Source organism: Asterias amurensis, chromosome 2 (genome assembly GCF_032118995.1).
Source record: "Asterias amurensis chromosome 2, ASM3211899v1".
Lineage (NCBI taxonomy): Eukaryota > Metazoa > Echinodermata > Asteroidea > Forcipulatida > Asteriidae > Asterias > Asterias amurensis.
Genome location: NC_092649.1, coordinates 19,833,488 through 19,850,411, shown reverse-complemented (window position 1 = coordinate 19,850,411; position 16,924 = coordinate 19,833,488). Strand labels below are relative to the sequence as shown.

Here is a 16,924-nt window from a genome sequence, read left to right as displayed (position 1 = left end):
GACAACAAACAAACTTGGTTGTTTAAAATCATAGAGCAAGCATGGAATTTGTCATCGGGCATGTCGGGGTACAATTTTATGAATCTTCTTGGGAAGTAAAGAATCGGGCAGAAAATCGCTGCTTTTACGCGTGTAACCCCTCCATCCTTTCTACTCATGCTCAATACTAGAAAAGTAGAAATTCTTCGCATACACCAATAAATTGGGCCAGGCGGAAGAGAAAGGGAATAGTGAAATACTTGTCAGATTTTATTATAAATAAAAGTTGTTTCTAGTTTTGTTGACTTCCAGCAGCTCTTGCTCTGTCGTCAATTAATTATCAATGTTTGGCTTGTCTCGGAGGCTACCAAATCGTTTCAACTTATGTCGAATGGATTTTAGTATTTTGATCTCAAAGATTGATTGAGGGCGCTATTTATTTACACCGTTATTTAATTTGCGCCCGCGCGCCCTCCCCCCCCCCTCCCACATGCACCGCCCACATCGTGCACACTGTGTGTACACTGCCTGCCGACTGCATTCGTGTGTGTTGTTTTGACACCGGTCGTCGAAATTCCAGCTTCAACCAGCAAAACTAAACTCTAGTCTTAATCATATCTGAATGGACACTGGACACAAACATCAAAACGGTATATATACATTAGAGGAGGGGTCATTTTGAAGAGATTAAATTGTTAAATGAAGCTGCGTTCTAAAAACTCGATCTACAGACTGCGTGAACTTTTTTAGACTCTGCTCTGATTCTGACTTGAATCCTGGAAACGAAGTGCACGACGATCCGTTGACCGACATACCACCACCAGCAACTAAACCGGTATTTTTTTACGAGTTTTTACCGAAGATAAACACTTGATGAGTACACAATAAGTAGAATGGCAAATTGACTGGTACGTACTGTACTGCATAAATAAACCATACTTAAAATAAATAGTACTAATAAAACTAATGGTAATAGTATGTAGGACAAATTTTACGACCTCGCCACCAACTCCCCAACTTCCGGCCTGTTTTTTTTCTTTTTTTTTTTTTCTCTGGATGTTTATATGCGGTAACCCTTCTTCTCAGGTAAGAACAAAATTCAGTGGTTTTGGAGTTAATTAACGGCGGATAAATTGGTGGCGACGTCCGGAAGATTATCCAGTATGTATTATAGTAAATTAATTATTAAAGTTACTAACTAAAGCCCTAACCTAACAAAACATTAAATTGCATTGCATTTGACTTTCAGGTATCAATATATTTGGGTTGTAGTAATGTTCCCTCCCAACTTGATAATCGTCCCAACTATAGTTGGGACTGGTCCAACTTGAGTGTTAAAGTTGGGGCGTCCCAACTGTAGTTGAGATTTCACATAGATAGAGCTCAACAGTACATAACACTATCTGTGTGCCAACTAGATCTTGGTGGGACCTCATTTTCTGCGCCTTGAACACCCAGCAGGTTGGATACGTGTGCATTACAATTATTAGAAGATGGACATATGGTGTTACCGCAAACCAAGTATACATTGTTACATACGTGCAAATGTTAATAAAGCATGTAGGCCTAATTGTTAATCCAAAATTTTTATGTACTTTTTTTTTTTTCAATTTCAAAAATAATAATATATTAAGAAATTAATGATTTGAATTCATGTCATGATCAAAGCCCCATTTGCCCAGCTACACCGCAATAAAATTGTGTTCAAAGGTTTGACTAAATTATACTGATTGTTTGACTCCAGAATTCTGTGATTGCAAAAAGGCTTCAGGAAAGGAAACGTCCATTCTTGAAAATCTCGTTGTCGTCTCTGCTCTAAAACAAACCGTTTTCGCCAAGATGGTGGACTCCAAACCAAGCAGCCTTGTCATCGCCCTCAGCCTGGGCATCAATCTCGGCTCGTCGATCATGATTGTCTTCCTCAACAAATGGATTTACGTCCATCACAGCTTTCCGAATATGACGCTGACGTGCATCCACTTCCTCGTGACGTCCTTAGGATTATGGATCTGCCAACGTTGCGGTATCTTCAACCCCAAGAACCTTCCGTTTCGCAGCATGGTGCCATTGAGTTTGACCTTCTGCGGGTTTGTCGTCTTTACAAACCTGTCGCTGCAGAACAACACGGTCGGCACGTACCAACTGGCTAAGGCCATGACGACGCCGTGCATCCTCGTTATTCAAACGTTGTTTTATGATAAGACGTATTCAACCAAGATTAAACTCACATTGGTAAGAAGGCTTTAAAACTTTGCGTGGTGGAAGTATAACCAAGAGAGGTTTCTGGTTACTCCATGTGGATATCCCTTTTGAGTAGTGTTGGTTCTGAAAAGAAACCGGTGGTTAACGACTCAATGTTTCGATCCGTATGCTCTGATTGTCTTCAGGAGACTGCTGGACTCTGTTGCTGTATGCTTACATGAATGTTGTTAACCACCAGTTCTATTTAGAACCCATCCACTACTTAAAGCTAAAAGAGATATTCACATGGTGTTACCGCATACCTCTCTTAGTTATACACATAGGAAAGGTTGGCATTCCTAATTAAGCTTGGGCGATACCACGATATTATCGAATATCGCGATACTAATTTGGAAACGATTTCGATATCGGATCGATTTGGTTTGTATCGCAATATCGCGATGTATTTTCTAGCTGAGACATCTTGCACCCCATAGCTTTGGAGTAAAACCAGAAGAATAGGTCATTAGAACACCTCTCTTATGCTATGACTGTCTCTTCTACAACTTTCACTGGGAGTTTGAAGACTGATGTCGAATTTAATTAATCGCGATTATATCGAATATTGCGATATATATTGTCAGCGATATATCGTGAATAAAATTAATTGATATTGCCCAAGCTTATTCCTAACAAAAGTTTTGCAAGCAAATATCTATCTTGTTCACTTATTATGAATGACCTAAAACATTGTTATCATTATTACTGTTTGTATATCTCATAATGAACCTAATCACTTATAGGCAGTGGATTTGGACACTATTGGTAATTGTCAAAGACTAGCCTTCACAGTTGGTATACTCAACATAAGCATAAAATAACAAACCTGTAAAAATTGAGCTCAATCGGTCATCGAACTTGCGAGATAATAATGAAAGAAGAAAAAAAACCTTGTCACACAAAGTTGGGTGCATTAAGATGGTTTATTTCGAGACCTCAAGTTCTAAATCTGAGGTCTCGAAATCAAATTCGTGGAAAATTACATCTTTCTCGAAAACTATGGCACTTCAGAGGGAGCCGTTTCTCACAATGTTTTATACCATCAACCTCTCCCCATTACTCGTCACCCAAAAAGGTTTTATGCTAATAATTATTTTGAGTAATTACCAATAGTGTCCACTGCCTTTAAGCTCACAAGCCTGAGGAAACCTTATAAAGGGTGCTTGCTATGTGAACCAGAAGCACCAGGGTTAACCCCATACTCTTCCACGATAAGTGTTCTAGATTCTTTTACATGTGTATGTGCACTACCAACCCTACATAACATACATAGTTACTGGTACCTAAGGTACAGGCCTGTATGCTTCATTTTTGAAAGGCAAGGTCAACAAGGCATTTCTCCTTGGTGGAGGGCACTCTATGAGGAAATTGTACATTTCTACTGGAGTATTTCAAGGGCATCAAGGCAATGGCCAGGGGGTATAGAGGCAATCGCCTTTGTAGCCTCTGATAGGTATCAGGCCTGGGGTGGATTTCACAAAGAGTTAGGACTAGTCTTATCTTGAGTTAGGACGAGTTACTAGTCCTAACTTAGGACTAGCTGTATGTTTTTTATATTTCGTAGGACTAGTCCTCAGTTGGGACTAGTCCTAACTCTTTGTGAAATCGATCCGAAGGACGAAGCAGTTATAAAAAAGTATCTTGCTCAAAGGACAATTTTAAGTGCCACGACCAGAACTCAAACCTACACTCTGCTGATCAGAAACACCAGAACTTGAGTCCGGTGCTGTTAACCAAATGGCCACAACATGCCGTAGCACAGGTCAATTCGATACAGTTTTTTGTCATAGTTACTACAAAAAGTGACAATTGGATTCAGCATTTTTTTCCATCTAATTATCATGATTATTTGTTAATTTGCTTTTGTTTATATCCTGTTCTTCTCTAGATACCGATTACATTAGGTGTGATTACAAACTCATGTTATGACGTCCGCTTCAATGTCAAAGGAACTATGTATGCAGTACTTGGTGTCTTAGTAACATCGCTCTACCAAGTGGTAAAGTATTTACTGGAATTGTTTGTTATTTTCTTCATAATTACACAATTAGTCATTCTCAACTTCAGGAACTTCCGAGTCCCTGAATAGCAATCATATTGTACATAGCTTTCAAGAGTCCGTAGTGGTTTGGGAAATTTGTCATCCTAAAACATTTGAATCTGAGAAACAATTCATGCTTGAATCGTTGCTCAAATATTTAAATGTGTCTTTTAGCTAATGCTGTGGTCAGAGTTGGTACCCTCTGTCACTTCGCTAATTGTGGACACTCTTTTACAATTTTCCTGTATCTTTCTTGATAATTTTGCATACAAATCTGCAGTAAGTTGACAAAAACCAATTAAATCTATGACCCTACCTTTCAAGTGTTTGGCCTTAACTATTGAGAACCCTTTACACCTAAATACTTAATCAAATTTTAGCAAACAAAACACGGAACAAAGTGGAAAATAAAATAACATTGTTTTTGTCTTTGTTTCTTAGTGGGTTGGAACCAAGCAGAAAGAGTTTCAAGTAAACTCCATGCAGTTATTATACTACCAAGCTCCACTGTCTGCATGCATTCTGGCTGTAACTGTGCCATTCTTTGAGCCTGTATTTGGAGCTGGTGGTGTATTCAGTGCATGGGAACCAAATGCAATTGTAAGTATTCCCGATCGGTCGTTTATTTCTTTATTCAGAACGACACTATTATATAGGATTTGAGGCATTGCATGGTGAGGTATCAATACATATTTGGTTTGCGGTAGCACCATGTGTATCTACTTGCCTGGTAGATTATGATCTTTTGAGAACTTTGTCTTGCTTTACATTCTACTGCTAGTAAAAATCAATTGTCAAGTTATAAGCCACAAGGTAAACTGACTGGGTAAATTTCAATAGCATTGAATAAAGTGAATGTATAATGACGTTTTCCTGTAATAGACTTGAACAATTTGAATAGTACTGCCCTTTGTGCAAAATTAAAATGGCCTTGCCCTCACAAAGATGTAATTACAGGCCTAAAGGTTTGGGTGTGGAGCTGTCTAAAGGTTTAGGCCTGGAGTTACCCATTGGCCACCGAGGCCAGAGCCTCTGTTTTCCCTGGTCTTAGTGCTTGGGCCCCTTCCAAAGTTTCCCATAGACTTTAAAACAAGACTTCCACTGGAAGCGTCCTTTGCAAAATAAAAAAAATGGCCTTGACCTTTAACAACCAAAATTCCAGGCGTGAAGTTTTGGGAATTGAACGTCTAGCCACCTTTTTTTACGCAGAAGATCCAAAAAGACAGTGGACTGTCGGGGAACAATTTTGTCCAGCACTTTTGCAACGCAAAATGTTTCGGCTGAACTTATTTTGGGAAAAACTCGGCCCACACTGAGTAGCAACTAAAATATTTTGTGTAGCATTTTGCTCTGATATACAAGGGTTATCATTCACGGAAACTGGCTCTCATTTTTTGTCCATGAATATTCTACACAAGCAGAATCTACAACCTCAACAATGAAACTTGAGGAGGTCTGTTTACCTGACACACCGTGTGTGTGTGTCTCCCAGCCTGAGGCTACACTAGCAATCCTTGACTACCACAACCATGGAGGAATAATTCCTCCATGCCACAACATACCAGAATCCCTGATTCAATCTGCTCTAATCCTTTACCAAGTCCTGTGAATGGATTAACAAACACTGCAAGTTAATCCCTTTTGAGATGTGTTTAAACTGAGGGCTAGTGCAAATTTTACTTTCAGGTTTGGTGAGATGTGAAGGTTTGCTCAAGTGAAAACACTTTTGAAATGCAGTTTGTCTGTAGGGAGACGGCCGGGTGGGCTGCATCTTAGAAAGATTTATTCACAAGTTTATGATTTTTTTTTTAAAGAATAGAACAAAGAGGAAGACTATGCTTGTACTGCTAAAATTTGGGTTTCTTTTATGTGCTACAAGGTAATTTCTGGGTTCTGTAAATTGCGTGCAATTTTTCCATTCCAAAATTCCAAAGGCATACTAATAGATGTGAATATAACATGTCCTCTCTCCAGTGTGTCCTTTTACTCTTTCATCCTATTTTATGGCAAAGCATATCATCTCTGTCTGTACTTGGTTTTCTTATCTCAACATTAATTTGTTTGAGCTAGCTGTTGTTTGAGCTTGCTGTTTTGCCATGGAAGGGTCAGGCATCTATCATTGCCAAGTCCCTGTATAGTAAAATAAATATTGATTCTTGTTTTGAAAAGAAAGGACCAGATATAATTTTTTTTTTTCCACTCGGTTACCATAAATAAATTTGTTGACCTATAGATATATAAAAAAATAAGATTTTGCCGGTAAGATTGTAAATGTACTTTAATCTGGTCAAATAAAGCAAGTATTTTTATTGCACTAACCCAGCACTCGCTAGATATGTGTGATTTACAAGGATCTTTCCTCACTCTAATTCCTTGCTCTTTTCTCTAGCAAAGTCCATTACCATGTGGGCACTCGGCACCCACACTGTTGGACTCTGATCATGAAAATTATTAACAATTGATGTTTGATGTTTATATGTTTGTGCATAAATTTTAGTAATTCATAAATTTTATGTTCCATGTGATGTATTTGGTATGTTTCTTTCGACCCTCTCGAATCAAAGGCTTAAGATAGCCTTTGAGAATGACTCTGCGTCAGGCCATTGACTATTTTTATATTAATTTTTTCTATTTATTTTATATCTCTCGTCCAACAATTTAGAAGAATAATATTTTTTTTTAGGCATAGAGTAAAAATTGGACTTTGATATTTACGTTAGGTGTTTACAAGCTGCATTTTTTATATGTTTTTTAAAATATGAATGTATTATGAGGAAGCTTGTCTTCTAAGATTAATTTCACAAACTAATCTTTTAGTGAAATCAATTTAGTATCGTTTTCTTTTTTAAAGTTTGTTTAATGAAGTTCCTTTTATTTGTCATTTCCTTCCTTTGCAGTATCTTGTCCTGGCATCCGGTTGTGTGGCGTTCTCAGTCAATTTGTCCATCTACTGGATTATTGGTAATACGTCGCCAGTAACGTATCCTTTTTGAAAAAAAAACAAATTTCAAACAGTTGTATACAAAGAAATGCAGTGTGTCATGGCTGAGAGCGGTCTAGTGCATCGGACTCGAGTTCTTTTGGTTGAGTCATCAGGGTTTGGGTTCAGATCCCGGTCATGACACATGTGTCTTTGAGCCAGACACTTAACTATAACTGCTTTTCTCCACCCAAGTGTGAAGAGGTACCTGTGAGGGCAGAGATGGTTTGTGTGATTGATTTAGCTTAGTGCGATACTTACTTGGCACTTGGCAGCACAAGCTGTATACTCCAAAAGGAGCAGAGATGGTTTAAGGAATGAAATAAATGGCCCAGTAACCGGGGTGGATTTCGCAATGAGTTAAGACTAGTCTTATCTCTAGTTAGGAGGAGTTAATCTTCCTCACCGAGGACTAGCCTTTAGTTTGAACTAGTCCTAACTCTTTGTGACATCGACCCCAGGGGTCGATTTCACAAAGAGTTGTCCTAGGAGATATACAAATTGCATTGATAGTCCTAAGTTAGGACGAGTGACTGGTCCTAACTCGAGATAAGACTTATCCCAACTCTTTGTGACATCGACCCCAGGTGTGTTAATGTTGGAGAGTCTCGAGTGTCACTGAGTAAGGGATTTGAGCGCTATATAAGAAGCCAATATTATAGTTATGATTTCTAGGTCAGAATAATGTGAACATGACGCCGTCTGCAGATAAGAAGGGAAAGGTTTTGATCAATTAACAAGCAAGAGGTACACAATGAAGTTAAAATGAGGCTGGTGACTAGGTGAGGGCTGGTAACATTAAGTCATAGCACATTGTAATTATTTCACTGTTTTTGCCAAAGTGCAATGGACCCTTTCATGAAATATGCCAACTACATTCACGCATGCGTACAGACCCTATTGGTTGGCAAACGCCATAGAGTTGTGCACTAAGCAGACGCATAATCATAATAGCGTCTGCGTCACGCAGCCATTAGCTGATACAAACCAACGCGATGTTCCCTCAGTTCCCGCCCTATGTGCTATTTACATACTTCATGAAAAAGGTCCATTCCTTGGAAGAGTCAAATTTCTCCTGTTTTTCTTTAACTTGCTCCATGTCAGATACAACATGGTCGGTCATTTGAAATTCTGCCTGACATTGTTAGGGGGATTTCTGCTGTTTGGCGACACTCTGCAGTTTAATCAACTAGTTGGTGTCTCGTTAACGCTGAGTGGCATCATTGTTTATACACACTTCAAGGTTAAGGAACAAGAAGAAGCTGATAAACTCCTCAAACCCTAGTAAGTAAAACATTTATTTTTGACCAGTTGCTGGTATCGGGCCAACATCAGTTGCAGCCACAACATGCTGAAAATCTCATTTTTGCCTCTATTTGTGAAGCAAAGTTTTAGGAGCACCATGGGAAAAAGACCAAGGGGCACCATGAGGCAAAGAACATGAGGCACCGTGGGGCACAAACCAAAGAGGCACCACGAGGCAAAGATTAAGGGGCACCATGATGAAAAGACCAAGGGGCACCATGAGGCAAAGACCAAGGGGCACCATGAGGCAAAAATTTAGGGGCACCATGAGGCAAAGACCGTGGGGCACAGACTAAAGGGATGATGAAAAGACCAAGGGGCAACATGAGGCAAAGACCAAGGGGCACCAAGAGGCAAAGATTTAGGGGCACCATGAGGCAAAGATCAAGGGGCACCATGAGGCAAGACCAAGGGGCATCATGAGACTGAGACCAAGGGGCACCATGAGGCAAAGACCAAGGGGCACCATGGGGCAAAGACCAGAGGGGCATCATGAGGCAAATATCAAGGGGCACCATGATGAAAAGACCAAAGGCACCATGAGGCAAAGACCAAGGGGCACCATGAGGCAAGATCAAGGGGCATTAAAAGGCAAAGACAAAGGGGCACCATGAGGCAAAGACCAGAGGGGCATCATGAGACTGAGACCAAGGGGCACCATGAGGCAAAGACCAAGGGGCACCATGAGGCACAGACCAGAGGGGCATCATGAGGCACAGACCAGAGGGGCATCATGAGGCAAATATCAAGGGGCACCATGATGAAAAGACCAAAGGCACCATGAGGCAAAGACCAAGGGGCACCATGAGGCAAAGACCAAGGGGCACCATGAGGCATTGACCATGGGGCACCATGAGGCAAAGACCAAGGGTCAAGGTGATAATGAGGGGCACACAGGTAAAGATGAGGGGTTCACAGAGACTTGCACCTTTTTTAAATCCAACACCCATCCTGCCCATGTCTCAATTGCTTACCTCATTATTCGCCCTCTAATGTCAACAAGTTGTCGCCACCTTCGGCAGAACCTCATTTTCTTCCTGTCCATTTTAATTTATCAGTTCATCCTCTGCTTAGCCCTACATTAGCATCCACACCAAACAGTTCCAACATAGAAGGTGATTTTCTCAGTATTGACTCCCGCTAACAAACTTTAAATTAACATGAGCAAACGTAATGGTCTTCTTTTTTTTCCCAACCCTAAATCTAGTAAACGTCATCTTAATGGTTCTGATTGATGAAGGATATGCATGTAATAGGTAAAACTTTTTTGAAGACGGGAAATAAGCAATTGTTGATTTTGTGCTGAGGTTAACACAGTCAACTTTTTGGTTTCATTGCTTTAATTTTCTTGTAGCGGGTAGCCTTACAACTAAGTATAAATCAAATGCTCTATTTTAATTGCAATCTGCGGTCCACTATTTTGTTTCTTCTACCTTTCACTCTGCTCAAAACTTTTGCACGTGGTTAAACTTTCACTGCTTCACAGTTTGCTGTCACACCACGAGTATCTCTGCTTTAGAGGTTTGTTCTTGTGAACTTGTTTTGCTATTAATTCTACTGCCGCGGAGTACATTTCGGAATTTGGGAGACTACTTGGTTCTGAAAAGAACTGTCCTGCTACTACTTTCTCAGCTGTTACATTTTCTGCTTTTCCTATGCACATAGCCTACCATGTATAGCAAAGCAAATTGCTGCACAAACATTATAAATTGCTCTTAAATATCATCATTTGCTACTATACTCAGTATTGGCATTCGGTCTGCAAAAAACATGCTCTGTCAAAATCATAGCGACATCATTTCCATGCACATTTGAAGGCACTGGATACCTTTGGTAACTGTCAAAGACCAGTATTTTCACTGAGTGCATCCCAGTTCCCAACACATGCATAAAATGACAAATCTGTGAGAACTTTGACTCAATTGGTTATCAAAGTTGCAAGAGAATAATGAACGAAAAAAATTGTTCTTTGCTGCACAAATTTGTGTGCTTTCAGATGCCTGAAGTCTTTTAATATCCTCAAAGACTATGTTATCTCAGAGGGAGCCATTTCTCATAATTTTGAATGGTATCAACAGATCTCCGTTGCTTGTTACTAAGTAAGTTTTTATATGTTAACAATTATTTTGAGTAATTACTAATAGTGTCCAGTGCCTTAAAGATCTTTAACCTTGGTTCTGGGTGATTTATGCGAGTCTTGGCTCGATGGGATGGTGGTGGAAGGGAGAGTGCAAGCTTATTGTAATAATTTCATCCTTGCTGCCGTGCATGCCGTGGGCAGCGCGCCGTGTTGCTATAACACCTGGAATGGATGTGCTGAAAACTCTGATTGGCTAACCAAAAGTAACCGCTCTGCGCGCATGCTTGTTGAACAAATTTTAGCACTTTTAGGACGCTTGTTCAACATTTATTACACGCATGTCAAAATGCAAGTATTTTGGAACATGTTTTTGCATGGTCACCATAAACTGCATCCCCGAGTTAGACGTATCACAAGATCAAAGTAGAATGATCAAGCTTACTTGATGAAGGACGGGAACGATGTTGCAATAATCTTACTTGGTTGGGAATGAGGTTTTACAGTAAACAATTTTACTTGGTGTAGGCTGGGAACAAGATTGCAATGATTTAATACTTGGTGTAGGTGAACTATTATGTAATGTTCTTACTTACACAATAAACTTTAATAGTGGTATCCATCTTTGTCCACTCCCCTGAATACTCAATGACGATGATAGTGCCAATTCACCATTTGTGTAAAGGTTCCAGACTAATTCTCTCTTAGCCTCAGTTTGAATGCATTTGGTTAAATGGTGTGAGAGTAGAAAGGTTAGCCATCAAGAAGAGTTAAAAACGTTGAGATTCAACAAACTTTAAGGCATGGGTGTTTCAGAGGCCACGTTGGTGCAAATGATGTTTTCTATCACTAGATCCTTCTGACTGTACTCAATTGAAAAAATGGAGAGACAGATCTCTCCATTTTGTACTCTATGGTGAAACTGAAGGATTGGAACACCCAAAAATTTATCTGAGGAAACTCACAAAGTTTTTATGACCAAAAAGTATCCCGATATCATACACAAAAACCATAACTCTCGCTGCTTTATAACTATAGGTAAATTTTGTACGTTGATCTTTCTCCAATCAAAACTGAAGACGCGTTTCTCTCTGTCTTTCTTTAGGCCATCCCTTTGGTGCCGAGTAGCATCTTCCATGTTTGTGTCTGACTTCAGTGTAAACCCAAGTCAACTGGACCATTCCATTGTCTATTGGGGCTTAGTACTATAGCTAGTTAAAAATTTCTTCCACTTTTCTTAAGTACATTTTGTAGTTTTGTATGTGCTGTTGTTAAACCAGTACATCAGGGCCCATCGTTTCATGGCTCTGCTTACCGTAAGCAAAGAATCGGTGCTGGCGAAGCAGGGAATTCTGTGCTTACAGCAGGCATATTTCACGGGTTAGCGGGTAATTAATTTGGCTTGTGCTCGTGCGTACTTGTGCTTTGCGCTTGCACTTAGGCAGAGAATAATGATCCTCAGCGCAGTTTGGCTGTAAGCAGAGCCATGAAATTGGGCCCTGTTCTTATATGTTTATCAACAGTAATCTTGGTTGCGCCGTTTTAGGAGTCAAGGTCCTTGTGTGTAGTGCACATGTGAAATTTTGAAATGGCTTCTGACTGGCAACCTTGAGTGAAGGTATTGGGTGCGTTTGATTAGCTTCCTTGTATGCACCCCGCGGTGCTCACTCGTGTGAGCCCCTGACAAGAGCTAACCGAACGAGCACTCACCCTTTCATGGTGACGTCATGCACCTGGGGCCAGCCTCAAGTGGTGACCCACTCCACAAGCAGGGCATTTGGGGCTGACCCTGGGGATGCCCCGGGTGAGCCCCTGGAATGATGCAAAGCTATTCTAACATACCTGGGGCAGGACTGGGGTCGACCCAGGGAACCTGATCGAAATAAAAATTAGGGCTAGACAGTTCAGCTGGTTAGTTAGAGCACTGGCACGTTAATCCGGAGGGTGCAGGTTCAGGTTCAGGTACACATCAGGGATCATAAAGCCTGTACAACAAATGTGCTAAGCACAAAAAAAACCTTGGTTGCAATAACTGGACCCACCAAAATGCCATAAAGTTTACATTATTGTGAGTGGTGCTCCTTCATTTTTTGCTTAGTAAAGAAATTTGCTAAGTAGTATTTTCTGCTAAATAGACAGATGGTGGGCCCTGGTCAAACTATCTTTATCCACCCAAAATAGTTTGAAAATTTACCCAGTCAGTTTCCCTTGTGGTTTATTACTAGTCAATAAATGCAATTTGTCTCCCAATATTGCCTGGCAGATAAAGAGACGTGCAGTGACGAGTGATATCATTTCAATAATTCTGTTTGCAAAACTGAAATGTTACCAAAGAACTATCTGAATAAATAATGATAAATATTAACTTTAAAATGGTTATTATGGTGTAATGGATTATATTTTAACAAAATAAGTTGCAATTAAATGAGTATGGTGTGAATAAATGATGAGTGGAGATAAATAACACGATGTCTGATATTTGTATTCCTTTTTATAATGTTGGCTTAACATTTTTATTTTACTGTATTCATGATCTCTTGTTGATTCTGATTTAAAAAGTGACCTCATTAAACCACATTTTTCATGACTGTTTTCATGATTTCCTGTCGAACCACTTTTGGTTATACCAGGATGATTATTAAATGTTAATAAACAAAATGCTGGTGATGATTGTTACATTGTAGATTACCTACCTGCAACTTATTCATCATACAAATATTGATAATATTTTGTTTTGTCATTAAATGGGCACGATTCATTTTGATTGGGCGCTTTGGGCTATATGAAGTAATGGTTTTGAAACGAGTAAGGTTGGAAAGATGATAATCGTTAATAATATTAATTATAATAATAACCTCATAAATGTAGCGCATTTTTACAAATTTGATACGAAGTGTTCACATATACAAAGACAACCATAGAAAACATAGATTACAAGTACAGAACTACACATTGCACAAACAATAACAATGTAAATAACAAAAATACAAATTAGCGTAACTTAGGATAGGTCTCATACAAAATGTAGCTCTGCATACCTTGCAGGAAGAAAAAGTTAGTATTTTTTTAGAACTTAGTATTTTAATTAATTTATAAATGTCTCCATTTTAAACATGTAACAAATTTTGTCCTGTGATTACATAAGAAGTTGTAGATTTTATTGTTTGCTTTATGTAGCCACATATCACAGGTGAGTTTCTTGGGATAAAGATGTTATAAAGATGTTAAAATATATTCCATTTTAAAGCAAGGAAGTAAAATCTCTTTCCTCTTTTTAGTCTGTCCCTGAGCCTGGGATCTCCCCATGGACAACATTTTGGGGATGGTTGGCCGAAGCACACTGAATTAACAAGGTTTTTATCTCTGTTTTTAAAAGCCAGACATCTGAGTGGAGTATTTTTTTCTCAAGGTCGTTTGCATGTATCAGCACCAAAGTTGCACGGGGGAGAACCTTGCCCTGATGCCCCTTCAAAAGTTTCCCATAGACTTTAAGATTTTCCAATGAGAGTGCCCTTTGCAAAATTAAAATGTCCTTGCCCTCTTAAAGATTAAATTCTAGGCCCGACTTCCTCTGTGTCCTTGTAGAATTCCTGTTTTGAGTTTCTCTATAGCGTTGACCCATCCAAATGGAACTTCAATCCCACTATCAAGAAACGCGTGTTCTCTTTCAAAAGTGAATCTTAACAAAGTGTCTTTCCATTTTTATTTTTTTATTTCAGTGCAAATGAGAGCGAGAGTCGGTCAGTAATAGAAGTAATGACGGGTGTAGAAGTTGAGAAAAGTAGCGGACAACAGACGTAAAGCAAATTCGCCGACCCACGATTGACCACTGACCAGCAAGCAGCGACGTACATGCGCAGTGATGCACTTACTCAAACGACTCGTTTGGGAACCTAGTCAACCATTTTTATCTTGGTGTTCATCACTTCCGTCGCCTGGCGGCCTTTTCGATGTAGTATTACTGGTTCACTTCTACGCTTTACACCTGTTAGCATGGAACAGGCTATCGGTGCCACAGAAGATCCATGGTCCTCAGGCTGGTTCCAAATGGTCGACCACAGTAGTCAAACAATAATTTCTCCATTGTATTTTGATAAAGTGGAAGTTATTTTGACAAAAGGTTTAAATGTTTAGGGGTTTTTATACAAGAGGGCATTTTACATAATTTGAGCTGAAAATGATATAGGAATTCTTCAATTCTAAATGAAAATGATAGCATATAATGATTTGGTGTCGGTAAGAATTTATAAATATTTGAATTATTTATAATGGTTAGTGTCTTTATAGATGTGCTTTTCAATTCATAGGTGTCAGTGAAGACATAACTGCTTTAAAGATACTGTCTTTGTAAATATTTGGGAAAAACATTGAAGCTGCGTACTATGATTTTATTTATACAAATGATATTTTGAAGATATAATGGATTAAAAATCCATCAAATTATTGTTAATTATCATTATTAATCATTGTGCACTAATTTGATAAATGATATTTCTAATTCAAGCATCTTGTTTTCAAGTTTTAAATCGGTAGGTATAAAAAATCTCTTGTTGATTCTGATTTAAAAAGTGACCTCATTAAACCACTTTTTTTTATATCAGTATGATTAATAAAATTTAATATCAAAAATGCTGGTAATGACTGTAACATTGTAGATTACCTACCTGCAACTAATTCATCATAATTGTATTTCTAATGCAAGCATTTTGTTTTCAAGTTTTAAATTGGTAGGTATAAAAGGTGGTTTTGTATGCGATAATAATCATGCTAAACCAAACCTGTGTTTATTATCAGAGAATAATTTTTGTAAGTTTAACGAAACTAATTACAAGAATGAGAAATTCAAGATATCGGTCTGAATTTAGACTTTTTTAAGGCAAAGTAGAACTTTTGGTTTTTGGAAATATAAACAAATACAATGAAACTAAACTGTGACAATTTTGCTTCCAAAGATGGTAGCGTTTTTAAAATGTTGCCCAATATCTGGAGCGGTTATAAATGTCCACAGAGGAAGAATAATCTGTAATTGGAATACACAATCTGAGAAAAACTTCATGCAGAACTGTTTCTTAGATTGGAATGTTTGTGAATCCCTCTCTCTAAAACCACATTCTTTTGACGGGAATTCTTTATCAAAATGTTTTACATCAACAACAGCTGCTTTGCTTCTCACCAAGTCAGTTTGTATCCTTATTAGTTTTTGGATTATTACCAAAGGTATATACATGTACACTGGTGAAGAGAATCAAGCATCATTTGTTCCTGGCCTTATTTAAATAAATACGGCTCTTTGATCTACGTCGCCAGACACACAAGGCCTGAAGGCCACTCAAGGTGTGGGCTACAATTTTTTTTCCAGAGGCTGTTGCCACCTACTCCTAGGGCTGAAACAGGGTTACCCCTTTTACAGTCCATACGGATGTAGGCCTAGGTATCGTCAGTCCGTAGCCTGGCCGGTAGAGCAGAAAGCACTACCGCCCCAATTTTACGTAGCAAGTGTCACGACCGGGATTCAAACCCACACTCTGCAGATCAAACACCAGAGCCAGCTTAAATCTGTTCCTCTTAACCGCTTGGCCATGCCAGGCCACGACTACCTCTCTAGTGCTGAGGCCACTGTTCCTAAAAGCTCTTTCAAATCTAATTAATAACAAAAGGTGGTAACGCCATCATTTCTAAATGCCTCCCAAAATTTGGATCCCGAGTTTCAGACTTTCAGACTTTTTTTGCCAGCAATGACTCTCACCCCTGTAGTTAGTAAAATAATCGTGAAGATTTAAATTTATTTTTGTTCAATGATAACCTGTCTGTTAAGCAGTTTGATACACAAAATGAGAATGTAAATAGTTTAGTTTTTTTTAGTTTCAAAGTTTGAGCCAATACGATTCATTAAAATTTGTTCGGAGCAAGGGTTTAGAAAGAGTATAAAGGCAATGAAGGGAGAGCGATTCCCATGCTAGGTTTTTTTTCAAGTGCACTGAAAAAGTTTTAGTTATGTTTAAAAAAAGATGCAATGTTCCACTTGTAATATTATTAAGTTTTGTCTTTGTAGTTACTTCAAAAAGTTTTTATGCACAGTAGTTTTATTTTGAACATTCATTCGATACAAATGTTTATAAATTGTTCCCACGAATATGTGGTCTTTTATAGTTGTTTCATTTTTTAAATATTATGAAGGAAACAAATGCAGAGTAATTTGTAGCCTCAATCTTATTTTGGTACAAATACTTTTATTTTCTTAGATTTCAAATAGTTTAATGTACATGTTTTTTTTTATTATGAAATAAAGTGAGTACATTTT

At 38.6% G+C, this 16,924-nt stretch overlaps 1 protein-coding gene across 7 annotated transcripts; it reads left to right on the top strand.

Annotated features, from left to right (window-relative positions):
- The first annotated feature begins 497 nt into the window (after window positions 1–497).
- Window positions 498–15,025, top strand: LOC139952318 (solute carrier family 35 member E3-like). 7 transcript variants are annotated; one of them, XR_011787881.1, is made up of 8 exons: window positions 510–629; window positions 1,724–2,211; window positions 4,109–4,219; window positions 4,703–4,861; window positions 7,159–7,241; window positions 8,346–8,525; window positions 10,543–10,645; window positions 11,729–14,011. XR_011787881.1 is itself a non-coding variant. In XM_071951431.1 (8 exons), exons 1-7 carry the CDS (start codon window positions 602–604, stop codon window positions 9,779–9,781), a joined length of 1,077 nt encoding a protein of 358 aa, XP_071807532.1. In that variant the 5' UTR covers window positions 510–601; the 3' UTR covers window positions 9,782–9,802; window positions 11,729–14,011. The 7 variants fall into 7 exon arrangements, 6 of the variants coding, with proteins under 6 accessions (XP_071807567.1, XP_071807558.1, XP_071807532.1 ...); XM_071951431.1 differs by lacking the exon at window positions 10,543–10,645 and adding an exon at window positions 9,754–9,802; XM_071951440.1 differs by lacking the exon at window positions 10,543–10,645 and adding an exon at window positions 9,605–9,661.
- The last annotated feature ends 1,899 nt before the right edge of the window (window positions 15,026–16,924 follow it).

Bases quoted from the DNA above. Each gene is read 5' to 3' on its own strand.
- LOC139952318 (XM_071951423.1), top strand. From the start codon at position 602: ATGGACACTGGACACAAACATCAAAACG. The intron at 4,220-4,702 runs GTAAAGTATTTA...TTTGTTTCTTAG, and splicing joins TAACATCGCTCTACCAAGTG to TGGGTTGGAACCAAGCAGAA. The intron at 4,862-7,158 runs GTAAGTATTCCC...CTTCCTTTGCAG, and splicing joins CATGGGAACCAAATGCAATT to TATCTTGTCCTGGCATCCGG.